Source organism: Corvus brachyrhynchos, unplaced genomic scaffold, assembly GCF_000691975.1.
Source record: "Corvus brachyrhynchos isolate BGI_N302 unplaced genomic scaffold, ASM69197v1 scaffold121, whole genome shotgun sequence".
Lineage (NCBI taxonomy): Eukaryota > Metazoa > Chordata > Aves > Passeriformes > Corvidae > Corvus > Corvus brachyrhynchos.
In genome coordinates this window covers 2,004,884-2,032,753 of record NW_008236445.1, presented here as the reverse complement: position 1 = coordinate 2,032,753, position 27,870 = coordinate 2,004,884, and the positions used below count along the sequence as shown (strand labels likewise).

General features: G+C 41.2%; 2 protein-coding genes across 3 annotated transcripts in view; one reads left to right on the top strand and one right to left on the bottom strand.

Moving 5' to 3' along the window:
* Positions 1 to 3: 3 nt before the first annotated feature.
* On the top strand, positions 4 to 7,425 carry CLN5 (ceroid-lipofuscinosis, neuronal 5; the record flags this gene model as incomplete). Its single annotated transcript, XM_008643689.2, has 4 exons — positions 4 to 20; positions 2,897 to 3,062; positions 4,230 to 4,455; positions 6,245 to 7,425. Coding segments are annotated over 4 exons (921 nt in total), but the record flags the coding sequence as incomplete, so codon positions are not given.
* Positions 7,426 to 10,781: 3,356 nt separating this feature from the next.
* FBXL3 (F-box and leucine rich repeat protein 3) overlaps positions 10,782 to 27,870 on the bottom strand; it is a 17,586-nt gene continuing 497 nt past the window's right edge. Inside the window, exons 2-6 of one of the 2 annotated variants that reach the window (XM_017725812.1) lie at positions 25,845 to 25,848; positions 23,426 to 23,789; positions 21,292 to 21,414; positions 18,072 to 18,243; positions 10,782 to 13,240 (exon numbers count right to left, since the gene is read on the bottom strand). In XM_017725812.1, the coding sequence (XP_017581301.1) occupies positions 12,597 to 13,240; positions 18,072 to 18,243; positions 21,292 to 21,414; positions 23,426 to 23,788 (1,302 nt within the window). In that variant the 5' untranslated portion in view covers position 23,789; positions 25,845 to 25,848 and the 3' untranslated portion in view covers positions 10,782 to 12,596. Of the gene's footprint in view, positions 13,241 to 18,071; positions 18,244 to 21,291; positions 21,415 to 23,425; positions 23,790 to 25,242; positions 25,804 to 25,844; positions 25,849 to 27,870 lie in introns of those variants that run through there. The other variant, XM_008643677.2, reaches the window with a different exon arrangement.

Below are 27,870 nucleotides of genomic sequence, written 5' to 3'. Positions count from 1 at the left end.
CGGTGGCCGGTGCCCTACAGGTGAGTGCCGCGGGAGGGCCTCCGCGGGCCCGCCAGCGCCGCGCTTCTGCTGCTTCTCTGGGTGTTTGACTAGAAAGGCCGTGAAAAGCTTCCCCTTTCTGGTCGCGGGGTGTTGATCATTTACAAGGTATGTGGCGTGTTTGGCTCGCCCAAGGGAGCCGTAGTGCCATCCCAGCCTGAGAGCTGCGTTTGGTCTCTCAGGAGCGGGAGGGCTTGGTGCCCCGGGAATGACTGCCCGCCTTTAAACACGCTCCTTAATGCTCACAGAAAAGGTGGTGATGAGGAAATCAGGGTACGGTTTGTTTGATTTTTAAAATTTACCTTAACGTCATACTTCGTGACGAATGAAACGGTACTAAATCCCGTTCGCTGCTCCAGAGCTGTCTGAGCTCCAGAAGCCCTGGTGGTGTTGGGGACAGCGTGAGACTGCACGTTGTGGCGTGAAAATAGCGACAGCTTTGGCTGTGCCGAGGAAATGACCCCCTACAGAAGAAGGGCTACACTCGATTGTGTATTTTGTGCGGGTTTGCTGTTTGTACAGGGAGTAGTTATCAATGTTTAACTGTAACTTAATAATGCATACCTGAAATTTTGAGAGCCTGTTGTGTAATTCCCAGCTGTTAAATTTGTGTCAGGTGATGCCTGAAGGAGCTGATCTTGCAGTCATGAGTTGTTGGGATTTTCCAGCAAGTTCAGTAGTTACAAGACTGGGTCTTGGGATGCTCAGATTGGAGTACAAGCCTGTTGGTGTGAGATGCTGAGAAATGTGGGGTTTCAGTGCTGCTTAACATGCTTGTTACCTTCTTGTCACATGCAAGGTGCCATGCAAGGGGGAGTGTGCAATTCAGAAACAGGACTTGAATGTGTGGTTGGCCTCTTTGTTTTCTGTGTGTTCTTTTTTCAGACATACTCATTAGGGTTTGGGGATTGTTTTTCCTTTTTTTTTTTCTCTCCCCCATGGACAAAATAAAGGCAAACATGCTGGAGTTCCCAGCAAGCTTGGAGAAGAAGTCCACAGGCAAAATTAACAATGCCTCAGCTGAGCTGCTGCCTTTAATATTGCTCAGGAAGTCCTGTGTCCTTGAGTCATCTCATAGTTTGGGTATTTGTGTCAGTAGCCCTGGGCAGCTGAGTGTGTTAGACTCTCAGGCTAACCAGACAAGATCTGGACAAGCTGTGCACGCCAATTTGTCTTGGTAACAGGCATATAGGGACGTTGTTTTAAGTGAAATACAGTGAGTGACTCTAAAGGAACTCGGAAAAGGAAGACTTGTTGTAGTGTGTTGACTCTGGCTGCATGCCAAGGGCCCACCAAAGCCACTTCATCACTCCCCTCCACAAGTGGACGGGGGAAAGAAAATACAGCAAAAGGTTCATGAGTTGAGATAAGGACAAGGAGAGGTCACTAATCAAATACTGTTACAGGCAAAACAGACTCAACTTCGGGATATTAACTGAATTTATTACTAACAAAATCAGAGCAGGATAATAAGAAGCAGAATAAATCTTACAAACACCTTCGTCCCATCCCTCTGTCCTTCCCAGGTTCTACCTCCTGCCCCTAGTGGTACAGGGAGATGGGGAATGGGGGTCACGGTCATTTCATCAGATGATGTTCCTAGCACTGCTCAGGGAGACAAGTCCTTCCCCTACTCCAGTGTGGGGTCCTTTCTACAACAGACAGTCTTCCATGGACTCCTCCAATGTGAATCCATCACACAGGCAACAGTTTTTCATGAACTGCTCCAACATGGGTCACTCTTCCATGCAGTCCTTCAGGAACAGCCTGCTCCAACATGGGTCCTCCAGGGGGTCACAAGTCCTACCAGGAAACCTGCTCCAGCTTGGGCTCCTCTCTCCATAGGTCTGCAGCCTGCTGCATGGGTCCAAACCATTCTTTAAGGCATCCACCTGCTCCAGTGTGGGTTTGTTCCACAGGCTATAGGGGAATCTGAGCTCCAGCATCTGGAGCAGCTCCTGTCCCTCCTCCACTGACCTTGGTGTCTGCAGGGCTGTTCCTCTCACATGTTCTAACCCTGCTCTTCTCTGGCCACAATTACATCTGTGCAATAACATTTTTTTACTTCTTAAATGTGTTATCACAAAAGTGTTGCTGTCATTTCTGATTGTCTCAGCCCTGCCCAGTACAGGGTCCATCCTGGAGCTGGCTGGCATTTGCTCTGCCTGACATGGGGGAAGCTTCTGGCAGCTTCTCACAGAAGCCACCCCTGTAGCCACCCTGCTACCAAAACCTGGCCACACAAACCGCATAGACTTGTCAAAAAGTTTCAGTTGCTGTTTATATATAGTGTGATAAGTAAGTGGATTGGGTCTTCAGTTTTTGAGGTTTAACATGAATGAAATGGAAACAATGATCCCAGGTACATTCTTAGACCTCTTTATCTAAATTAGCATAGAGGGATCACATTTTTTTCTGATCTTGAAAATACCATAGAGTCAAAATAGCTTCATCTGAGAACCTCTTACTATAGAGTAGCAAGAACAAATTGGTCAATTCCCGTGTAAATAAATTGCCAGGAGAATGTTTTTGAGGCAGATCTCAACCTATCCTTTCCCCAGCATTGTGTGTCTGATTTTGTGAGTATGTCATCCTTTGTAATCCACATTATTTCCACTCCTTCGCTATCAGTACAACATTTGAATTTGTGACCCTTAAGTCCCGAAGTCCTGTTTCTGCAGATGTGCACCCCAGCAGGTTTATGAATTTGTGTACTCCAAGTGTTGCAGTGTCTGGGTCACAGAATCTGTCTCTGGGGGTGCTGGACACTTAAGCTGTCCCCCTCAGGAAGCCAGGACACTTAATCCAGCTGTAGAGCTGTGCTTGTCATTCTGTGTGCTTCTCTTCCTCAACACAGGCGCTTTGATTACCGTCCAAAAACTGATCCTTACTGCCAAGCTCGTTACACCTTCTGTCCCACTGGCTCTGCCATTCCGGTGATGAAAGAAGAGGATGTCATTGAAGTGTATCGATTGCAGGCTCCAGTATGGGAATTCAAGTATGGGGACCTACTAGGACATTTGGTAAGGTGACCTTTTTAACATAGTTATAGTGACAAATTCAGCTGAATTCAACAGCAGGTGTCAAGAACAGGAGCTGTAAGGTTGGGATATCCTTGTATGGAAGAATATTAGAGCACACAAGCTAGGCTATCTGTAGGAAAGTTACTCAAAGAGCATTGCGTTTCAGACAAAATTTACAGGATTTAGCTCAGCTGAAGACAAGAGCATGAACAGCACTGTTGGTGGGTTTGAACATGTTCCCCCACGTAGCTGCATAATGAGTGTTTTGTATACGCACACCATTATGGCTTGGGTGTCTTTTCTTCTGTGCTATCACCACATCAAGAAAATACTTTTATTTGTCCCCTTATATCAGATAAAATAGCTGCTTAGTGTATTAACTTTTCTGTTGTTAAAAACTCCTATATTTGCTTGGACATTGGTCTCTGTCAGGAGTGGACAGCCATCTGGTCAGAACGGTGGATCATGAGGAGTTGGTAGCTTTTACAGTTCTTTCTTGAGTGTTATGATCGCTGTGGACTTGAAGTGTCCCTTCATGGAGTCATGCAAATATGAAAGAGTTTTGGCTTTAGTAATATTTATAGTTATAGCAGTAGCAAAATTAATCTTCAAAGCATGATTCCTATTCAATAAAGAAATGTTAGTCAATCAAAACCAAGCAAAGAGTCAAAAATGGAAATAGATTCAAATATTGTTATCTCAGTTGTTAACTAAGTTTGGATTTATGTTTTTGCTATACAGCTTTTAAATGAAGTATTTATCTCATTAGTTTTATAGCATTCATTAGCGAGATCCGGTTTTGGTAACTTGGTTCTGCTCTTTATTTTTCTGATACCCCCATGAGATTAAGGATTCAAAAGTCAGCCTGAGTCTTGATGATGAGCTCCCACTGAGTATCTGCCTCCAAGTGACAGAATTTACAATGGATGGATAGGCAACCACTGAGACAGCATGATGCTCTGATAAAAGTATGTGTGTCATGCAATCTAGTGTGTTGTGCTTCAGTGTTACTGAATCCAAGATGTTACAGGAACTCCCTCCCCTCTTCTCACCCTGTTACAGAACAGCTCCTGAGCATCTTACCTTCTGTACAGGTCAAGCTGAAGTTGCTATGAAATCAAAGTTTTAGTGGTTTGGTTGTCTTTTTTTTTTTTTTTTCTTTTCCAGAAAATTATGCATGATGCTGTTGGTTTCAAGAGCTCTCTAACAGGCAAAAACTACACAATGGAGTGGTATGAGCTCTTCCAACTTGGGAACTGCACATTTCCACATCTGCGGCCTGACATGGAGGCACCGTTCTGGTGTAACCAGGGAGCTGCCTGCTTTTATGAAGGAATCGATGATGCACACTGGAAGGCAAATGGAACTTTAATTCTTGTGACCACAATATCAGGTAGATTTTAGATGCTTTGGATAATGGTAATACAAAATATAGAATCAGCCTTGTCTTTTGTAAAGCAGTAGCTTTTAATTTATGTTCTGTAGGTTATTTGCAGTGTTAGTCACTGATGCTAATTTCAAACACTCTCTTCAATACAGAAAAGTTGCATGAGGCTGCTGCCTTTTGAACAACTCACACTGGAGAGTTGTTAAGTGAAAGTCATTTGGTGTTGCTGTACAAAAACACTTGAGTCTTGAGTGTAAAAATAGCAAAACAGCTTATACAGGGTCATTATGGACTCTTTACATGGCTTCACCAAAACAAAACCTTCTATTGTGAAGTGGCAGATGACTGCTGAGATAGAAAAACTGTTGAAAACGTTCATTACTGAGCAAACAAATAAGGCATACTTAGAAACAGTCTCAAAGATATAAAAATATTAATCTCTATTTCTGTCTCCCTCATTATATGTCATAAAAACTCTGAAAATGTCCCCAGTAATAGGTCTCTGTCATATGTTGTAGAACAAACCTAGGACTTACACCTCAATATACATAGGTGATCACCAGAAGAGCTTCCTGGTATATACTGATCTGCAATCCTAAAATGAAAAGGTGATTTAAATAAATCTGATTGATGGCTCTAGCAATAGACTGAATGACTTACAAAAAAAGTTCACTGAGGACTTGGACTTAACATTTTGTGTGACCAAAACCACTTACTCTCTGAAGTTGGTGTAGTGTGCAAGAAACAGTGGAGAGTCAGCTTACAGCTCATGTGATGTGGTGCTTTGTGTGTGCCCACTTCCACCCTTTGCTGGCCTCAGTCTCTACATAATCTATCCAGTGCTGCTAAGAAATTCTAGGCAGTTTTTTAAATAAGGAAGTAAACTGGAGCTGCTTTCCTGTGAGTTTGTAGTTCATGACTGAAGTATTTGATGCTTGATACAGCTGGATTCTTTCATATGAATACCAAATTAAATATTTTCATACAGTTGGGGAACTTGTAATGCTTTCTCTCTGTGTGGATTATTTGATGCCCAAAGAAGGGTGAGGTTATGCTGGTGCCTCGTGGAGGCATTGTTACAGTCCTCCTTGCCTCTCTTGCTTTCCATTTCCATTGAACTTTTAAGGAAGTAGCACCTCTAAGAGTTTTCAGTTGTCTGAATTTGACTAGGAATCTCAAAGTTATTGTGAAAGAGGGTGAGTGGATGCAAGCACAGATGAACAGCATCACGAGCTGCTTCAGAGAGCAGGCAAAAGTCATCCCATCTTACTGGTCTTGCATCCCACTCAAAATTTGGCTCAATTCAGCTTTGTCAGCTGCCTCCGAGATGCTAAATCAGCTGGGTGTCTCAGTCTGTGTCTCTTTTGTGAAGAGACATGAAAATTTCTGCTCTGAATTTTTGAATTTAGTTAAAACTTGAAGAAGTGCAGAAATCCCTGTTGCTCTGGTGAGCATTTTGCTAACATCTGTTGTAGACTGTACTACATGCCCTGTTTTTCTGCAGGGATAAAGCAAAATGAGAAGTGTCATGGTTCTCTGATGTTTGGATATTCTGGCACAGTAGCAGGAAAAGGGTCAGAAAAAGGAATCACAGTTTAAATAACCTGCATGTAAATGTAGTTTATTCAGTGCGTTATGCCTTGTCCTTCCAACGTAAGCCTTGTGTCTGTGTATGGTGAGGTAATGTAGCTAAGCTTTTGCAGGGGAGGCATGTGAACCTTGAAATAGATGGAAAATATTTTGAGTCCTGTATTTGTTACCTTGTCTCTGCAATACTTATTTTCATCTCTTACAGGAGCCATGTTTAATGAAATGGCACAGTGGGTAAAATACGACAATGAGACTGGCATTTACTATGAGACCTGGACAGTTCAAGCAAGTCCTGACAAAAATTCAACAGTGTGGTTTGACTCTTACGAGTGCTCCAAGTTTATACTGAGAACCTACCAGAAGCTAGCTGACTTAGGAGCTGTATTTAAGAAGATACAAACAAACTATACAAGCATCATTTTATTCAGTGGAGAACCTATTTATTTGGGGAATGAAACATCTATTTTTGGACCACAAGGAAACAAGACATTGGCAGCAGCTATAAGAGACTTTTACAATCCATTTAAGCCTCATCAGAGTGTCAGAGAGTTTTTTGTGGATCTTTTCAAAATAATTGATCGTGTAATCTTGAATCATCAGTTTTACCTGTTCTACAACTTGGAATACTGGTTTTTACCTATGAAGTCCCCTTATCTCAAAATAATTTATGAAGAGGTCCCTTTGCCTGTTGGAAGCAAAGCATCCTTTGGTGTATGACTGCTTACTGAAGAAGAAAATTTGCCTTTATGGCTGAATATTCTTAAGGATTTTGGACTGCTACTGTGATGTATTAAAGGGTTCTGTATTTCACTGCTGACTGTAAAAAGTTGTGTTGGGAAGGCTTTGCTGTACCAGGTGAAAGACTGTGCATTTGTTTTCTTACTACCTGTATAATGCGTTAATGAACGCTTCAGTATCTCTGACCCGGCAAGCTTCCATGTAACCACGGCCCCCTGCTGCCTGAAGGGAGACTGCAGTGACTCCTCTGGCTGAGCTCTGCAGCAGCAGACGGAGAATGGGCAGGTAGCTGCCTGCTCTGGGCTCAGGTGCTCTCCACATGCATAGCCATGTGGCAGCAGATGGCACCTGGCCACCAACAGAGATGGGACACAATTTACAAGGACTCACTCAACCTGAGTGTCTTGATGCGTCCAGTTCCTTCAACATGTGCCTTACACTGGTGTTCCTGTAGTACTTTGGTTTGTACCACTGGGACCTATGAACTGTCGTCTGGTATTCTGGGGCAGTGAATGTACTAGATGGTATGGGTAGTGCCTTTTCACCACTTTGCTTCCTTCACCTGCACTGTAAACAAAATACAGATGGCTCTTCTTCAGCTTCATGTGTATTCTGTGGCACAGATAAAAGCCAAACTGCCTGTTGTGATGTCGACTGATTCGTAATTGCAGTGTTCTACCAGTCTCCTATCTTCAAGTCTACTTGAAGTTTCACTTGGGTCAGTTTCATAGAACTCCTGCATATTCCTTCTAAATTTTTTCAAAAAGCATAGACGCCTTAATATGAAAGAAGCAATGACAGCTTGTGGGGTGTTGACATTGCAGTTAAAATCTGTGCTTGTCACAGAGCTGCCTCTAAAAGATGACTGCAGTCTCTTGCTGGCAGTGATGTTTGCAGTAGTGCTGCTGTGCTGTCCTTGAGTCCTGTTCCAGGCTCAGCGTAGGGCACCTTGGGAACTAGTTAGTTCCCTTTAAACTCAAGGGACCAAAGCCAGAGGAACACTGGCTTTCTGGAAACCACTGAGATGCCTGCACACAGAAAAACCACACTGCAGCAGTGTAATCATCTCCCAAGTGTTCACTGTTCACTTTTTTTTTTTTTTTTTTCTAAACTAGCTGTGGACTGAATAGTGCTCCTGCAGAGGTTACTGCTGTCTTGTGGCCAAGCAGGAACACAGGAACCCAACTCTGCAGTTTCATTTAGCTTGAGCCAAGCTAATAGCCTGCTGCAGCCAAAGAGGAGAGAACACAGTGAGTGGATTCAAATCATAAGAATGGCAGAAATGTAACATTGTATTTAGGAAGTCACTAAAATTAATTAGTTGAATTGCATTGTCATGTAACAGGATGAGCATGAGAGGAATGAGGGGATGAGCACACCTCTGTTCAAGCTGCTTCAAGCTGCTACTTACTTCCACTGTTAGGTGAAACTTCATCTTTTGCCTCAGACTGAAGGACTTGAGTCTTTATACCCAAAGTCACAAGCCCTTGATGTTGGGGTCCCTTCCCCCCTGCCATGGAGCCCTGGGAGAGGGGTCCTGAGGGGAGGCACGGGGTTTCCCTGCCCCTGGTCAGCCTCGTTCCCCATTGGTTGGTCTGTGTTCCCTGGTGTGGCCAAGGACCCTCGGGTCCCGTGACTGCGGGGTTCCTGAGCTGAGCCCCGGCCATGTGGCTGGAGAAATAAACATCTCTGAAACATCTACCATGAATCTGTCCATATATATTTCGTTTCCACGGGACTCCTGGTTTGAAATATGCTTGTTGCACCTTGTGACTGAGCTCAGCTTTGGATTAGGATACTACCATGGTTTCAACCCAGCCAGCAACCAAGCACCACACATTAGCACCAGGAAGGTAATCCAGGAGGCTCTAGGGAAGTCAAAGGGGCTGCAGCAAGTCTGTCTACAGAAGTTATATTCTCACTGATGAATGTTGTATGACTTTGAAACCCTCAATGTCGTTGAACCCACGTTTGCCTTCCCAGGAAAAAGCCACAACATCACAAACCAGTGTCCAAAGCTCTGAAGGGGAAATAGGATCACAGAACCAAGCCCATACATCACACTGCCACTGATGTGGGGATTCCTCCATGCAGCCAAGTGTGTCTGTTTCACACTTTGAACACTGTCCTCAGAACGTACCAGTTATCAGTGATGGGGTTGCCCTTTATGTAACATACATGAGTTTCTTCTGAGGCCAGTACTTTTTCCTTCTGGGCACACAAGTTGGAGAGACAGCTCTCACTTTCTTTGCTTGTGTGTTAATTGTTCAGACTGAATGCACAGGTGGGTAGGAATAAACTCCACCAGTACAAACTGCAGTCCTGAAAGGGGTGCAGTTGTTGCAGTTAAAACTGGAATCATTGCACTGGAATTAGTTGAAATTGAGTGCAGTGCTCTCTTGTAGGCAGAATCCACAATCCTTGAGTTACGCCTATAGAATTAGATGCCAAAAAACAGAGGTGATGAATAGGCCACTTCTGCGAAGTGTAGACAAGCCCGGGATAGATCCATAAAAATGACACTTTTATAACTTTAAAAGGAAGTGTTAGATGTCCCAGTTTCTGTGCACCTGATGATCTGTGACTGAAAATCACCTATTCACCTCAAACACTTAAGGACAGCCTCCTCCTGAAAGTAACACAGGGAGCAAAATCCCACCTCATTTCACTCACAGCCAGGTGGCACTAGCACTTGCCCAACAGTAGGAACCAGGGGACTGTCCAAACTGCCAGGCTCAAGGATAAGCCTGGCATTGTGTCACTGCCACTCAGTCTTTGCACACTTTGAATACACAACTTGTTCATCACTTTAGAGACTGCTTGGTTCTACTCCCTGCTCTTAATGCACATTGCACTTGAGGGCAAAAACACACAATCATTCTGTACTACCACAATTTCCAAGTCTGCACAGTGGTCTTGTGCAATACTGCTGCTTGGTGTTGTAAGCCACACTTCATCTCAGGAGGGTTCTCACACAAGGCAGATCCCGGCTCATCATCCATCAAGGTCAAACAGAGTGTGCTACTCCTGTTTCCCAAAGGGCCATGCAATGAAAATCACTGGTCTCTGCCTTCCCCCTCACAAACCCACCACATGCTCTGGATTAGGAGAGCTCCTGCCTTCAGTATTGAAACTTGTAACCACTTGGATCCACAGGTAAGATGTCACTGCACTCGTTAACCCCTACCCGAAACTGGACAACCAAGCCAACACTGAATTTTGTTCTGAAAATAGGAAAGAAAGGTGAACTCAGGGAAAAATGGTACAGCTGTGACACCCATGTTCATGCTTCTAGTGAACTTCGTGAGTCTCTGGTACTCTTTTTTATTTGTGCCGTGATTTTTATGTATTTACATTTGTTTCAACATGTAGAAGGCAAAGTAAGATGTGCAGAATTTGCTAAAAAAGCACTTTATGCTTGCCTGGGAAGTTTATGTTATAGCTGGATTATTTGACCTAAGGATGCAGCAATTGATTCAATGTATAAAAACTGCTGACTTTCAATGGAAGAGAGACACAACTGCTTTCAAGCAGTTTTCTTGTGCTTGAACATCTTAATAACCGCTATAATACGGTGCTGCATTCAGGAAGGACTTTTTGAGGTCTGTGCAACAACACAGACTTTTCTCAGAGCAGGACAGTTACCTTGCCAGGGAAGCTGTTCTGCTACAACCAACCATGCCACCTTCAGCTCCTAATACATTCCTCACACCAGGGTCTGACACAGGCCTCTCTGTGAGCAGCAGAATGCTGGGTTTCAAAGATGTAAATTCCAGGAGTGGGCTCTGGTATTTAGGTTGTGCCTTGCTTTTCAGTTATTTCCACTACCAACATGTTGGTGACTCACCTTGCCAGCATCGGGTCACCTGCAGTCAAGGTCCAAAGAGGTTTTGGCTCCATTACTAATGTATTATTTCACATTAATTTAGTGAAAACTAAATCCTATTCCCCAGACTACAAGTGTTACTCCACCTTTCCCAAACCAGGCAGTTCTGAGAGTCAGGTTATAAAAAACACAGAACTTTTTTACTTTTACAGACTAAATATATTGACACCTTTTATACAAATAAAAGCAAATTATAGTATTACATTAATTTATCTAATACAAAAACCGTGTATTTCATAAAATGCAATTTTAAAATCAAAGCTCTACAGAAACATACAATTCCCCTATAAAGATGTCCAGTCCACTGAGCATTGCTTGCTCAAAATACAGTTATGAACTTTAATACGCTCATAAGTGTATTACACTAAATTATACATTTGGATAAACATGACTGAAATCAGAGATGAACAAAATCTACTTACTACCAGAAGGGGCTGTATAGCTCAACTGAGAAGCAGCCACCAGCTAAGTTCAACCCAGCCCACAGGGGCAGCTCTACCTTGCTGAGGGCTGACAACATCTCTCAAACATGCAGCTGTGTGGGCAACACTTCGGTGTTACCATCAGTAACCTCAAAGAGAAAATAACATAATTGTTAGCAGTAAAAAATGAAGTCACGAGCCACATCAAGATCACAGGCAATGCCTTGCCTACATCACTTACAAACTAAAAACTTTCTTTAATAAAATTGATTTATCAAATGTTCAAAACAAATTTTTGCCTACTACTCTACTTCACCAAGTCTACTCCTTTTCGGTTTTTAAATATTATGAAATGACAGAACTAGCTGAATTAAAGGTATACAAAATTATTATCTATCAAACATCCACTTTATACATAAACATTTTTGAAACAGATTTACAGTATATAGTTAGTTTATACAGCTTAAGCAACTGTTCCAATGTCATTTCTCTCAAACTGAAAGCAGCCAAAAGGTCTAAGGTTTTGTGAAAAGGTTCTTGGTCAACATTCAAATTTTACCTTTCTCATCTCACACTGCTCACACTCCTGTCATCAGAACAACATTGCAGGGTTCATTTCACAAACCATACATTATTCCATCTCACCATATGCTGCCAAACCAGTTAATGTGCAAGAAAAGCTCATTAACTCCAATGTGGTTTTAAATACAATGTATCTACATTTTTCCCCAGAATGCTTTCGCTTCCTGAGCTAGACATAAAATACCTTAAAACAGGTTTAGACACAGATCTGAGACCCCATAAGCAAACTACATTAAAATGCATAGAGGGTGGAAAAAACCCCACAGCGCTTTTGGTAGCTCACACTACTGCTTGTTAGCGCTCTAAATACATTTTAGATGGATCTAATAATCTGTTGAATAATGTGTTAAACTTTCTACTTTAGTTGTCTAAACTGTTATTATTGTGTATTGCTCTTGCCTTTATGACTTACTTAACAGAATGTATGTATTTCACAGGCTACTAAACTTCCTATAATTGTCATCTTGTCATTGAGGTGACTGGATTTAGAAATGCTATGGTCTGCAACAAAAGCATGCAATTTTGGTGGGGTTTTGATTGGCTTTTTAAGATAAAATGTGGTTGTGTCCAATGCTACTATCTAAATCAAAGAAGGACAGCATATTACAACTGGTATTTTGCAAGTACATTTCAATATTTTAAATAATTTTTTTTCCAAAAATGTTTGAGGTCACTTTTAATGACAAAGAATAAATCTAAAACAGAAACCTGATTTTTGTTTGGATGAAAACAGGTTTTGGAGCTGTGAACTCTATTTTTGGTTCTGAAATTCCAGAACAATTTTTGAAAGAAAAATTAATTTTATAATCAAACCATTAATTAACTTGCAGTAAAATCTGTATTATTAAATAAGCTTATACAGGAAATTGCAATATGGTAATCTTGGGTTTAAGGTGCTACTCCATTCACCCTGGAGTCTTTTAAGGACTTTACCACGTGGGCATCATGTCTGGGAACCAGACTCTACCAAGATGCTTTGAAACTTCCCAATGAATCTGCTCTAAGCTGTACTTCTGATCAGGAATCAAAACTTCCTCCATAATAGAGAGCTGAGAGAGGCGACCGCCACACATCTTCACAAACTCAACAAAGGCACTGCAAGAGACTTCACATTCTCCGAGGCCCACGGCCGACAGGTACTTGCACCGCTCCGCAATGCAGATCAGCTCCTCGTCCAGCGGCCGTAATCCATTGGCACACACCACCAGTTCAACCAGCCGCGGACACGTCATCCCAACGCGGCCAAGCACGTCCTTGCTTACTGACCTCCCGAAGTAAAGGTGAGTGACAGGTATCTCATAACGAAAGAACGGATCAAACTCCTCCTCATACAAGAAAAAGTACATGACTAAATTGACTTTAGGAGAATGCTTGATGAAAGCGTCCCAGCTGCTCTTCTGAATGGTGTGGAACTGAGTCTGTCCAGGATTTTCACTGACAACATCAATGCGCAAGTGTTCTAACCTGACGTGCTTTTCAGAAGACAAAGCAAGCAGCAGCTCATCACTCAGCAGGTGGTAGTTCAGCGCCAGCTCACGCAAGCCATGGCACTGGTCAGCCACACAAAGGATACCTGGGAGAAGAGAACATTATGCAAGGGATTACACAAACAAACGCACTGATGACTGAACAACAGGAGGGAATTTGTTTATGTGTGGCAGGAGGGTGCTACGGGCACCTATTTCAATGTGCAATCTAGACCTTAAATCAAAACCAAATCATACTGGAAACCTGAACATGAATCTTTTTCACAAGCATGACCTTGTGACTTCTTTGTAGCTACATGTAAGACAGATACACACAATGTGCCTGCATCTCTATTTTGCTAGGGATCATAAAGAAGTTAAAAAATACATAAACAGAAGTGACAAATATATAAATAGCATATTCTGACTGTTCTGCCCTTTTCTAAGACCACATATAGTCAACCTTGTTTTTGTAAAAGGTCCTTACTCATGATAAAAGTATTTCCTTAGCCAGCTCTGGAAGAATTGCTGACTGCTCTGTGGCTGACAAAGCAACTGTGAATGAGATTTGTTATCTGAAGAAAGCAAAAGTAAAATGAATGCTAGATTTTAATTCAATAGAGAGGCTGCTGCTGTCACTATTTGTTTTTTCTAGGAAAGTATTAATGCTTAAATTTGGAAAAGCTACAGCAAAAAAGAGGCAAAACACTAAAAATACGGAGCAGTAATTTCTAGAACAGCAAGTTTCAGACTCTCTATAATGATTCAATATAATATGCTGCTCACAGAAGACAGAAACATCAAAAAGAGAATCCAGTTCAGTCTGCGGTTTCCACTCATACTATTTCTAGATACAAGAGATGGTATTATACTGGTAACAGTACTGAAAAAAATAAAAAGCACTAAGAAAAGCATACAGTCCTCTGCATTTCATGTGACCCAGAAAACTGCATGAAATGTGGGATACAGCCTTTCCATTAATAGAGGGGATAAGAAAATAGCATTTAACATACTGAGAAACCTGAGCTCAATACACTCTAGCTCTGAAGCAAGAGGAATACAGAAAACAGTATTTTAAGGTGCAGCTGTTAAACTTAAGAGAAGCCTACACTGAGCATAAAAACGCTTTCTTAAAAAAAAAAAAAAATCACTGCGAAAACATTGCATGAATCAGAAGGGCTACTATGATCACTCTCTAAGCAGACTCAGACATGCTGCTTCAGAATACCTAGGTCTGTTGATCTATAAAGTATTTTAGGCAGTTTCAAGATCCATATATATTTTCTCATCTCGACAAAGTTAGTTGTCCTGGCTGCCGTCCTTCCACAAATCTTTGTTAACTTTAGGGGTCCATTATGGACCAGTGCAATGCAAAAGGGAAGAGCTGGGGTTCAATTTACTGTGATTTTTTTAAGGGTCTAGAACTGGATATGCACAGTCTGTCAATGCAGTTATGCATCCTACATATAGAGCTGACAAGGAATACAGTGTAAATAGCTACTAAAGGACCTGCCTGGAGCCCATGTAGTTCACAGAACATCCCTAGGCACTGCCTACACCTTTGTGTCACTGAGAGGTAAATGGCTCTGCTCTCTGACCTTACTGCACAGATCTGCATCAAAAAAATCCCTGATCCATGATGTCCCTGATGCAGGCACACCTGACACCACTCTGCTTCCCAACTCCCACTCCAAGAGAAGCAGCCCTCCTACCCCCATGTCACAGCAGAAACACCACCTCTACAGGAACACTTTCCATTCCCTCTATTCCAACACTTAGTATTTCAGAGGGCAAACAGCAAACAGAAGAATATTCAAGTAAGCTCACAAGGATTACAAACACATCACAGCCTTTGTTTCTCCAGCTCAAACTCAAATGTGCCTCTTTATCTTTGTACAGTAACTTAGAACAATTCACTGTTTGATATCAATCTTTTTCCTTTATCCCTGCAGTAGTGGAGTCTCTCTTGCACTACTTTCATTACTCTTTTCTGTCCTTCACTAAAAAATGTCTTGAGAACTGACCTAGTAATGAACATTCCTCCCTCCTCCAATCTGAAGACACTTTAACTGCATCTATAAATAATTAGTTTTGCAACTCACAGCCCTTTTGGGTCAGTAAAGTTTTTCCACATCTATAGCAGCCTGCTAATTATAATATTCCCATTACAAAAAAAATCCAGGTCAATTTTCCTTCAAGATTCTCATTTTTGCAATCTGCCTGCTCTTGAAGCCAACTATCCACATACCAGCTTCTTTCTTTTGTTCCACCTGGTGGGTTGTCCCTGCCTGGACACCAAGTGCCCACCAAAGCCGTGTAATCACTTCCTTCCCCAGCTGGGCAGGGGAGAGAGAATAAAATTAAAAACTCAAAGAGTGAAGATAAAGGTGACAGGGAGAGATCACTCACCAATCATGGGTTAAACAGACTCAGCTTGGGGAAATCAATTTATTATCACTTAAATAAGAGTAGAGTAATGAGAAATAAAACTGAAACTTAACACACCTTCCTCTCACTCCTTTGTTCTTCCCAGGCTTAACTTCCTCATGATTTTCTCTACCTCCTTCCCTCCCAGCAGCACAGGGCGACACGGAATGGGGGCTATAGTCAGTTCTTCAGACACTGTCTCTGCCACTCCTTCCTCCTCAGGGGGAGACCCCTCCCACTCTTCCCCAGCTCTAGCATGGGGTCCCTCACATGGGAGCAGTCCCCCACGAACTTCTCCAGTGGGAGTCCTTCTCAGACTGCAGTTCTTCATAAACTGCTCCAGTGTGGGTCTCTTCCATGGCATGCAGTCCTTCAGGACAGACTCCAATTCCTGTCATCAAAACTGCTCCAGCATGGGCTCCTCTCTCAAAAGGTGCTTTCAACAGACTCTTCCAGCATGGGCTTCCAACAGAGTCACAGCCTCCTTCAGCCATCCACCTGTTCCAGCCTGAGGTCCTCCACGGGCTGCAGGTGGATCTCTGCCCCACCGTGGCCCTCCATAGGCTGCAGGGGCACAGCAGCATCACCGTGGTCTGCACCAGGGGCTGCAGGGGAATCTCAGTTCCGGCACCTGGATCAGCTCCTGCCCCTCCTTCTTCACTGACCTTGGTGTCTGCAGAGTTGTTTCTCTCACGTATACTCGCTCCTACCTCCAGCTGCAATTGCTCTCCTGCAGTACCTTTCCCCCTTCTTCAATAGGTTATCCCAGAGGCGCTACCACTGTCACTGATGGGCTTGGCCTTGGCTCTGCTGGACATGGGGAAGCTTCTGGCAGTTTTCACAAAAGCCACTCCTGTGGCCCCCTCACTGCCCCACAAAACATTGCCATGCAAACCCAGCACATCCACTTTTTTCTCCATCTCAAGGCACACCTACACCTGAATTAAGCAATTAAACTCTCCTACTGTTAGCTTAGCACTCCCTGGTTTTGTTACTAACACATTTTACCCCAATCTATTAATCTCCACTCCATGAAGGACAATAGTAGTTGTGCTCCTTAAACAGGCACGACAATTTCTTACCCATTGTTCCTTAAATTAAAAACCATGCAAGATACATCAATCAGAACACACCCATGTCTCCTCCCAAATTATCAGTGCATGATGTTCCAATAAAGCCTTCTAGCAAGGATTATCCACAAACCAGCAAAGTCTGCTAGAGCTGACAAGTTACTCTTTAATCCATGTCCAAGGAAATTACTCTCTCTGCCTAGCTACAGATTACTGCTGAAGCCTTTTCCTCTTGACAGACACATTACAGCCCTCGTACTTCTCAGACACAAGGATTCTCAAAAAACAATTTTAAGTTGGAAAAGCCAGTCCCTCAAGCCAATTTAAACAATCCCCATCTATGATTAGAAAGCTTTGGAGGAGGCATTCCAGTTAATTCTGTGGACACTTTGCTGGACCAGGCTGCTGCAAAACATCAGTCCTACATTTTCAGGACTTCTTTATACAAAACCAAACACAAGGTTTTGTCTGAGACCTACACTTGCAAAAGGTATTAAGTTTGTTTTGTTTGTTATCACTACAATAACACACCCTCTGCAACAGTACTGCTTTCGCCTTTCCCCTTTTAGGAATCCTGCTGGTGAATCTGACAGACAATAAACCTAGCATTTACAGCTGCAATATATTTGCATGAAAAGTTATGGCATTATGGTTTCTATAGTTTCTACTCATCCTCAGAAGAGGAATCATACTGGGTAGCCAGGATTTCATTTACAATTCCTCTTCCATTTCTCAGTGAAAAACTGTAAGTGTTAAGCTGATGTGCTGTGAATAAATCTTAAACTTGCTGTGCATTGCATAGGTCTACCATAAATGTTAATTCTGTGAACTTCAACAATCTTGAGTGATTTCTGATATGAGCTGGCTTCATTCTTGTTACAGACACACTTAAGAGTGTTAGAGAAATACATTTGCTGACAGTAGAAGTTTTGTATAGCTCAGTCTCTTCTCCCCTTTTTGATGCTGTCTGCAGTTATTCTCCAGCTATGACTTTTTTTCAGAATGACTAAACCAGCATCTTCCTAATCCATGGCATGCCAACAGTCAAAATCCACACATAACAAAATATGGAAAGAAACCTCATATTCCAAAAAAGTTTAATTATATTGGAATACTTAATCATTGCACAAATAGCGCACTATCAAGTTGATATATACTCATTAAGTTCCACATGAGGTTAACCACTTCCCCACAACAGACATGCACTATTTCATTATTAGCCCAGTAGTCACTGTGAAGTGGTAGGGTAGACAGATTGACCACCAGCTGAAATGACTTTATTCAGCCACAGTTGTCCATAATAACAGAGTCATCTTCCCTCTGACACCATTTTTCCAGGGGTGTACTGATTTCAGACAGAATGTAATGCACACATTAAAAAGTCCAAACCAACCAACCAACAAATCCCAAATGAGCTAACCCCAAAACCACAGTAGCATACCAGCTGGAGAAACATGAGGACAACTGCTCATTTTCAACAGTTTGAGCGTGTCACTGTTGTTCGCCACCAGAACCTTGAGAGATGGATCATCTACTGGTGTGTCATCAATCTTAAGTGAAGAGAGGGATTTGGAGTTCACAAACACCACTGTCAGTGCAGAAATAAAGTGAGACTGAAAAAAAAAAAAGGAGGTTTATATGAAAGAGTATTATCTAAAAATCTCAATGGTCTTATACTGTACACAGCAGTCCTAGTTTTTACTTCTTGACAGCATTTGCTGAAAAAGCATTCTTTTGATACTGCATAATTAAAAAATAATACTAATACTGTCATTTGTGAGTAGAGGAAGTGTAATAATTTTTTGCTATCCGTTTATGAATTTGGCAAATCAGAACGTGTAACATTAGAAGTTAATCAAGACCCTGGACTATCCACTGCACAAATTTACTTCTACAGAAAGACCACAAGCAAAGGGGAAAGCCTAGAAGCCCTAATTTTGAAGAATTTTTTTTATGTTCTTTGAACAGATGAGGCAAGTCACACTCTAAAAGAAGCATCCTCTGGAAGAGGAATTCCCACACGGCAAATTGTGCTGCATTGGTGATATGCAAACATAGTCAGGAGTGTTTGTATCCAAAGCCAAATGACTGTACTGCCGGCCTACCACCTACACAAGAGTATTTCGGGTTTGGACGGATTTCTTGGAAAGCTAACTGGAGTGGTCCAAACAGAGCCAAGGAGCAGGAAATCAATTAATTACTGAATAAGCAGCATAGATAAGGTAGGACAAGTGCTCAGCATTTTTACATAACCACTGAAACTTGTCAGTAAACACAGAGCCCAGGGAACCTGAACTTGAGAAACACAGACTAAGGAGCAGATACAGCAGTGACTGCAGAAACCACTGGTGGCATGAAGTGAGTAAGTAGTTCATCTTCATGATTTCTTACAAGACTGACCAAATAGAAGACTTTAAAAAAGTATTTTCTCCATGCGCTACATTAAGTATCATAAAAAAAAAGACCCGCTACTTTGATTTCAAGCCTGTTTCATTCTGAGCCACAGGCACATATCCTGAACACAGTTACATGACAGAAGGTCTGACAACAGTATTTCTTCATTCTTAGGTAATATGTTTGTGTTTTTTGATAAAACTCCCACACAATTAGATTTAGAATAGGACTTATGCTTTCATGCTAACACAAACTTTCTAAGTCAGCTCATGCAAATGGAAACAGGAAGTTCAACTCAGAATCTTCATGCACTTTGGCTTTAGGGACCACTCCAACTACCCTGACAATATGCTGCTTATATATATATGTTATGTACAGAAGAAAAGATGCTTCAATATTATTTCAACTCTGTATTATGAGTGTTAGTACTGTGTTTTTATTCTATTTAGAAAATATTTCTAAAATTCTCTGTTTTATTATCTATTTAGTAAAAGAAGGCTGTTAAATAAAAAGGCAAAGAAAGTTAACTACACTTATTAAAAAAGGTAACTTGAAACTTCTAGTTTGAAGAGCTAATGGGAAACAGGCAATATTCCAACACGTAAAAGCTGGTCTTCTCAGTATTGCCACACCTGTAGCCTGTAGTATGATTCTTTAAAAGATTCTACTCATGTAGAATGTACTTAGCGAAAAGACAGGCAACACAACACTAAATATGAGCTACAGATTATTTACCACATGTCAGGTCACTTGAGAACAGAAGAGCACTGATGAAGATAATGCCAAGTAGTTCAGACTTCCTATACAGTCTGATAACAATAAAAAACCCCACGGCCTCCCCCAAAAAATCCAAAACCACAGCAAAGTATTAACCATTTTCCAAATTAGTTCATCTTTGTCTGCTTCTCATCTAATGGACCTGTCACTAACAGCTTCCCACCAGAATTTAGTCATGGCCAAATTCAATTCTTTAGTTTCACTAGTTGTCCTTATGCCAGTGACAAAACCATTGAAGTTCTAAACACCAAAAGGCAAATTATCCTTAGAGCTAATTTTGGCTTATTTTGAATCTATTTTTTTAAAGGCCAAACGTGAACTTACTGAGAACAAAAAAGGAAGCCTATGCTTTATAAGCCTTGAAGCTGAATAAGAACATAGCACAAACAATTACTAAGCAGAGTAATTAGGGTCCTGTACAGTAAAGCTGAACAGGACCCTAATATGTCACTCCAGTGAAAACTAAGATCTAAAGCAGCATTCAGATTAATAAAGAAAACAGTAAGAAAGAGCTGAAAGGACAAAGTATTTTTAAAACACTGTGGACTGTTTTCACTACATTCAGGTTTTCTTATCATCACACTTCAAAGAGCATCAGAAAAGGAAAAAAAATCACAGCAAAACTAGTTAAATATCTGAAAAGCCTCTTTGAAAATTATGGATTAAAATTACATATTCAAGAGAGCTACATGATGTGGCAGTAACCACTGTCAAGGATAACAGCTGATAATCCTTCTGTAGCTAACCTTACATGTAGCCTACTTCCTTTCCCGGGGCTGTCTCTAGTTCCTCCTCGTCCTCACTGCCATCACCAGCAATGACATCACTGAGATCTAGCTAATAGCCTATTTGTATGTGGCCCTTCACAACCACTCCACTCCTCCTTATTCTTTAGAAGCACATGTAAGAGATTGCTGTCTTCCAGATTAAATGCCTTCTAACAAGATCAGATTTTTGGTAAACATGCAAGGTAAAAATCTTGACTAAAAATTTCAGAAATACAGTGCACTGCACCAAGGATGCTGATGCTTGATTGCATGACATGAAGCCCTGCAAATCATTATCCAATTTCTTTCTGAAGAGAGCTCATTGATCATGTAAGCCCTATGGCAAGCCCACACAGATAAAACTCTACCACTCATTTGATTGTAATTGTCTCCTAAACAAACCCCACAAAACAATTACACAGACCTGAACTGTCTAGCCTCTTAACTTGCACCACACTGCTCAGCACCGCATTGAGGTCAACAGACAGGAGGACTTGAAAGAACAAGGTCAGGCCTATGTTCTCACATGATTCAGAGACTGAATGGAACTTTAGATACCCATCACAGTACATATCAGTTCCTCCCTTTATTAGAGACCAGACTACTAATAAACTTTTATTTACCAAAGATTCATATTCCTACAATAGAACTTTCATAAAGTTATAGATGTACCGTATGAAACACTGCAATACTTTGACATAGAAAATATACATAATAAAATACCTTTGGTAAATCCATGAAGCTTGGCCGGGCAGTCGAAATTAGCCCAAGTGTTTTCAGAGAGCAATTCACAAGCTGTGATAAAATATCACAAGCTGCTTCTGCAGATTCCTTGCTACTGTCCACCTTAAAACAAAATGAATTTCATGTTCAGAAAGCACTGCAAATACACTTTTAACTTTTTTTTCCACTTTACCTTCTGAAATGGGATGTCAAAAAAACCCCCACAATGAAACACCTCATTGTGAATCCATCAATGTTATTCTTTATTCCCCCGAAAAGTATGCACCAAAAATCCAAGACAATTCACTGTAAATTTACTACTCTTCTAACACTTAGGTAAAATACTGCATGGTGACAGGTCAACTTAACAGTTTGTTCCAAGATACTCATTCCACAAATAAGCAAGTGGAGGGTCCAGAGCCTATTCCAATTCCCCTTTACATTCCTCCTTATCAAAATGCAAGAATTCTATAAATCCCTTCCTATGTGCAAAAGCCACTTCTTTTTACAGTGGCTCAGTTCTTAAAATTGGCCCTTCACTGTTAAAACCACAACAAATACGCAATGGATACTCTCAAAAAAACAGACCAAACCAACACAAATCCCAAAACCTTCATTAGTCAGCTTGCTACCCAACCAAATCACTTAGTGTGTCTCCAGTGGACTTCCCCTGACACTTGGATGTGCTTTCTGAATAACCCCTTATGTACAGCAGCCATGACAGCTTTGCAAACCTACAGAGCAGTATAAAGCCTGATCACAGGGTAAAATTTAACTCCACCATAAGACACATGACCTTGGCAGCAACAAATTAAGTCCAATGAATGTTCATTTTCTGCTCAAACACAAGCTGAAAAACCTTGATTTTCAACAATCTCATCTTTCTTTGTCTACAGAAAACACCCCTCACGTTTTCAGCCTTTACAGAGGAGCGGTGAGTGTTACACCCACTTCCTCGTGTATTCTGCAGCACTGAAGAACAACTGAAGAAATGATGGATCACCCTATGAGCAAAGGGCACCCAAAATTCTTCAAAATCACTTAGTGTACAGCCACACAGACAGCAGATAAGACACTGGGAGGTCACTCCCTACAGCCCTAAGTTTTCTTTATTTGGATGCTGATAAAAGCCCTGCAAACCCTGTGATAACAGTTAGTAATCTGGTACTGCAAGCAAGCAGGCAGAGGTGACTCAGCTACTCACATGCTGATGATTCCAGCATTAAAACTGCCTGATCTCAGAAACAAATATGTTGAACTTGCTGCAGAAGTCATTTTCTTTCCAAATTTCTCACATAGCTGATGCATATGCAGCCACGAGATTCACAGCACCCTTCCAAAACACACTGACATGTAAGCCCACATTAAAGGTTTTCATCTGCTGAAAATAATTCCAGTGTTAACAGAACTAATTCTCATCAAATGGTATTTCTCACCCAGGCACAATCAGTCCATGCACCACCCTATGCAAATCCCACATACTTTTTCAGTCCCGTGCAACACAGTTGTGCTGACTACAGACAATCCCATACAATTTAATATTAAAACTGCTAGTTGCTGACTAGTAGTACTGAAATCACTCTCTGTGCATTGGATGTTTTCTAACCATGAATATTGGAGCCAAGTCCCTAGAGAATGTGAAATGGAGAAATTCTCAACTTATGTATCCTGACTGAACTTAATTCTGAGGCAGGAACCACACGTGCAGTCGTATCAGAACTATTTCTGTCCACTTCATGAAGCAGAATTTTAAGCAGCTAAACTGCTACAAAAAAACCTCAAAAAATCAAAAAAGGCAAAACCAACCAAAAAACCCCCCCCAAAAAAACCCCAACAAAGGACCCACAAAAACAAACAAAAAACCCCAAACAAACGACACCACCAAACAAAAAAATTCCTATCTAACAGAAATAAGGCAATGAAAACGTATGTTCAGTACTGTTATTCCAAGTTTCGGCCCTGAAAATACACCCAAACAAATTAATTGGGAGGTAACCTCCATGTCTACATGTCCATTTAGAAAAGCCATTTCTTCAGTATACTAAGCCTGAAAACAAGGCCACTTACACACTGACAGGTGCCCTATTCCTTTTAGAACAAAAGTTACTTTTAAAAAGCCTATAAAATATGCTACCTTGAAGCTAACATACTGCAGGTGATTGGAATGCCTCTTTATTATTTGCTTGATTAGTTCAGGATGTGTAGTCCTCAGGTTAGATGTGGCTGGTTGATTCAGTTCAAACTCAAAGCACCTCCAGAGATCAGGCATATGAAACACTTGGTTCCAGCTCCTGCAGACCTGGGATGCATGAGCACGATCCAGAAGTGGCAAATACTGGAACACCTGCAGGATAATGTCTTGGAGCAGATTTGCCCAGTCAGGACTCTGCACAGCTATGGCTTTCTTCTCTACCACCTTGTGTCTCTTGGATTCCTTCTCAGTTGTGTCTTCAGATGCACTGCTGTTAGCCTCATTAGTTTTCCTTCCTCGTTTCATTCTACAGAAGTAATAAAAAAAAAAAAAAAATCTATTTATTTTGTAAACGTAACAGAGCTGAGAACAATATTAATAGAAAATTGTGGAGGTGAAAAAGGATATTTTCTGCAACAACACCCTGGCAGGTTTTTTTTTCCTGCCATATATAAAAGAAAAAAACCCAAGTAACAAACCAAAGCGGCAGTCCAGAAATAACATTATCATCTAAACTGATCTCTTTAATATTACTTCTTTAATCATTAACAGTGCCAACCCATTTATAACAGTCACTCTTCTTTCAGTGTTTCATTTGTGTGTTTGAGAACACTTTGAACCTGTTTTACTGTGTTGTTGATTATCACTCCACCGTTCTACTAATGGAAGGATAATCTTCTGAACAATTTTTTGAAAACTAACATAAATACTGTTGCCCCAATCCTATTTATTAGGAACAACACTTGAAACTGTGAAGATAAAAATCAGGCAAGGAAGTAAAGAATTACTGTGTGCAGGCACTGCATATTGCAGATGTTCTATCAGACCAAATAATTTTTTCTCACAGAGGAAGAATATTTTCTGGTTTAATTTATTTATAATACATTACTTTAATAGGCATCTGTTTTAAATCAGTATACTTGAAAATATATTTCATCAAGTCCATTGGTGTGCTTTTATTTTTCCAACTAACTAGTAAATAGGCATTACAGAAGACTTCCAGTAAGAGTCTGGAAGTTTCGACCCACAAAAAAAAAAATTACAGAAGGGCCAGAAAACTTTCTTCAAAATTGTATTAAATTCTGCAAGTCTGAGCAAAAAGTTGTAGCATATACTTTTTCCATAATGATGTCACTTAACTTCTACCTTATGTTACATTGTTAGAGAAAAAAACCTCACCACTACATATATCTGAAATAAATTTAAGGCTTTGATCCAAACGTGTTCTTTTGTACATGCCATCTTAAAACTAAACTTGGCATCTGATCTTTTTTTTTTTTTTTAAAGCCTCAGTGTGATGCACATCATGTCCTAAAGGGCTGTGCTACCTCATACTACACTACAGTGTACTCAATTCTAGTCTCTAAAGAGCTGAGAGAATCCAGGGGTGGGGTGAGCCTGACACGTAAAGCACCTCCAGCCTCCCTGGTTTCTACAGGATAAACAAGGACTTCATACACAGCGAAATCATCCTGGTTTAACATTCAAGTACAATTACACGTCTAAGATTATCATATGCCCAGTCCTTCTGGCATCTGGAAGTTTCCCTGCTGTGTACTGCAACTAAGTTTGGAAGTACTTCTTAAAACAAAATGCAAGTTAAAAATTATACTGTTCATAATCCAATGCATCATAGATTATTTTCTCAAAGCCAGCACCTCCCTACCTACCTTTAAAAGACTTTAATCCTAGCTACTCACATGACAGAAGCAAGCTATCACTTAAGGACTAAAGCCACTCATAAGATGATGCAGACAAACCTGAACATACGGTCATGAAAGACTGATGAACAGAATTGGTCTCTTGGCTTTTTTCAACTCCTATTTTTACTCCCACTAGCACTTGGAGGCAAGCAGAGGATGACAACAGTACTGGGCAAATATCTCTACTTGCTTCCTGAGAACTATTTTCTGTGATTCAGTCCCGACTAGGGGACTATGTAAAACACAATTCCTGTGCTGGAACAATCTTTCCGCCAGAGACAGAGTTCTGCTGCTGAGAAAAAAAAAGCAAGAAAACTGAACAGTGACTCAGAACCATCTGCAACTAACAAAAATATAAAGGAACTGCATTTTTCAACTGTGAAAATGGAATTCAACTTAAAATTAATCAAGAATTAATTGGCAAATCCACTGCAACCCTGTCGTGTTTCTGTTTGAGATAATAACTCAGCATAGTACAACAACAACATTTTTAAAAGGCTAGTCTGAAATGCAACGTTCGTTTAAACTTTAGGCTAGACAGATATTCCAAACAACTAGGTTAAAGGAGCATTCACCACAGGCAAGCTATTAACTTCCCAAATTCAGGCTTGCCTGTTTGATGTCTAAGTCTTTCCAAAGCCATCGGTAAAATGTTAGACCTGGCTCTCCAAGTCTTCCTTTACAGAGATCCTGTCTCATCTTCTGCTAACAAGGTAGTAAACCTGCATAAATGTTCCAGTTAGGTGGCTACTTTTATCATGCATTAAGGTAGAGTTTCAGGTCTTTTCCCCTCTTCTTTTGTCTCCCTTTCAGAGAAGACCAGGAGGGAGCTGCCAATGATAAAACTGTATTAATTTTTCTTCTGGAAAAAAGGCCTCTGGGATGTGCTGATAGGAGTGGACCAGGTCATCAACAGCTCCCCATCTGCACCTCTGAGCTAACTGGGATGAGCCCTAAGTAGCTAATATGTGCTGGTTACAGACCAAAACCCACTCCTGGAAGTTGTGGGATATTGTCCCACATTTTTATAAACAGACAATTTGAAAAAAAAATAGAGACAACACAGCCATCACTAGAGGCATAGTGATGATTTCTTCTTCCAAGAAAAGAAAATGTTACATATTCTAAATGCCATGACTTAAAGCAAGGGATGGAGAACAAACCACCATTTCCCAACAACTCTTTTTGCTACTGATATCCTGGACGCCCTTGTAATTAAAAAGACATTAAGTATAACCTTTCAAAAATATTTCCTTGGCAAACTTTTTCCAAACAGGAAAAAAGTGCCTAAGCTCAAGACTAAAAAATATTATTTTAAGAACTGCATTACTGTTTTGTCATCTAATTTCTAACCAATTTGTTCATCTAATTTTTGGCATCTTGCTTCAGAACTTAAAGTATCAGAATAGGTTTTTTTTAAAATGTAACCACTTTCAATCTCTTCACATGCCTAACAATAAAACAAATACAAAATTTAAAGAATGCATATTTGCCTACAGAAGTTTGCAGAGCCATCTGAAAAGATATTTATTTTAAAAAGTAAGGCCACTTAAGGGAGTAAACCTTTCTGCACATTTAACATAAAACCATGCAAATGCAATTAAGAGTTCAGTTCACTTTGCTTTACGTATCCAGTGATTTAAACATCCGACTATTTGAAATCCAAGGGCAACTTTTAAACAAGGAAGCCATGGATGCAAAATTTCATGCTAACAAATTACTGTAAGAGTAAAAGCTATTTTTCAACTGATGATTGCTTATCACTTCTTAGCAACGCATGAACCATCAATCTCGCTTTTAACTCTCTCTGGCATACGCCAGACACACACATATCACTGGTTTTCAAACTGCTGCTACGATTAACTTTGCTTTAGAAGCTAAGATCTTGGCAGAAAGGGAAAAAACAAAACAAAACAAAACAAAAAAACCCAAAAAGACCCAACTCTACTGATGCAGAGAGATGGGAGAAAGCCGGATGCCTGACTCCTTAAGATTTTCCAAGTAGATTTCTCCACCTATTATAACGACTTGTTTCTGAACTCCGCACCTGGGCGCAACCCACGCTATCTTGTTTGCAATAGTCATGTCCAACCCTAATCACACAGTTCAGTCACCGAGGAGGAGGAGGAGCAAAGCACGTGCTTAACATTGTTTTTATTGCCAAGTAAGGCGCAGCCAGAACACAACGGCAGTTTAAAAATTTTAAAAAAAAAAAAAAAAACCCAAAAAAAACCACCAAAACCAAAGCAAACAAACCACAGCGCAGAGCTGTTTGCACCCTACTCGTAACGCTTGACAGGAACCTGCCCAGCCCAGCTCGCTGTGCGTCACCCCCGCACAAAAGCTGCTCTAGGAATACCAGGAGTGCTCTAAAGGGGAGCACGGGCTGAACGAGGGGGCGACTCGGACACGAACCCAACCCCTCCCTGCCGCAAACAACCTGCTCCGCTGCACACAGCGAGGGTTTCACCATTTATTACCGCTATCACGGGAACGCTGCGAGACAGCGACCCCATATACGACGGACTAGGATTTAAGGATCGCCCGCTACTCCCGGAGAAGGTTCCCTTCAGGATCGGCTCCTTCCGGCCCAGCCCCGGCCCGGGGCGCGGAGCTCCGACAGCCCCACAGGCCCCAAGCTCCGCCGCCCCCGCTGCTCGGACCCCGCTCCTCGGGCCCGGGGCC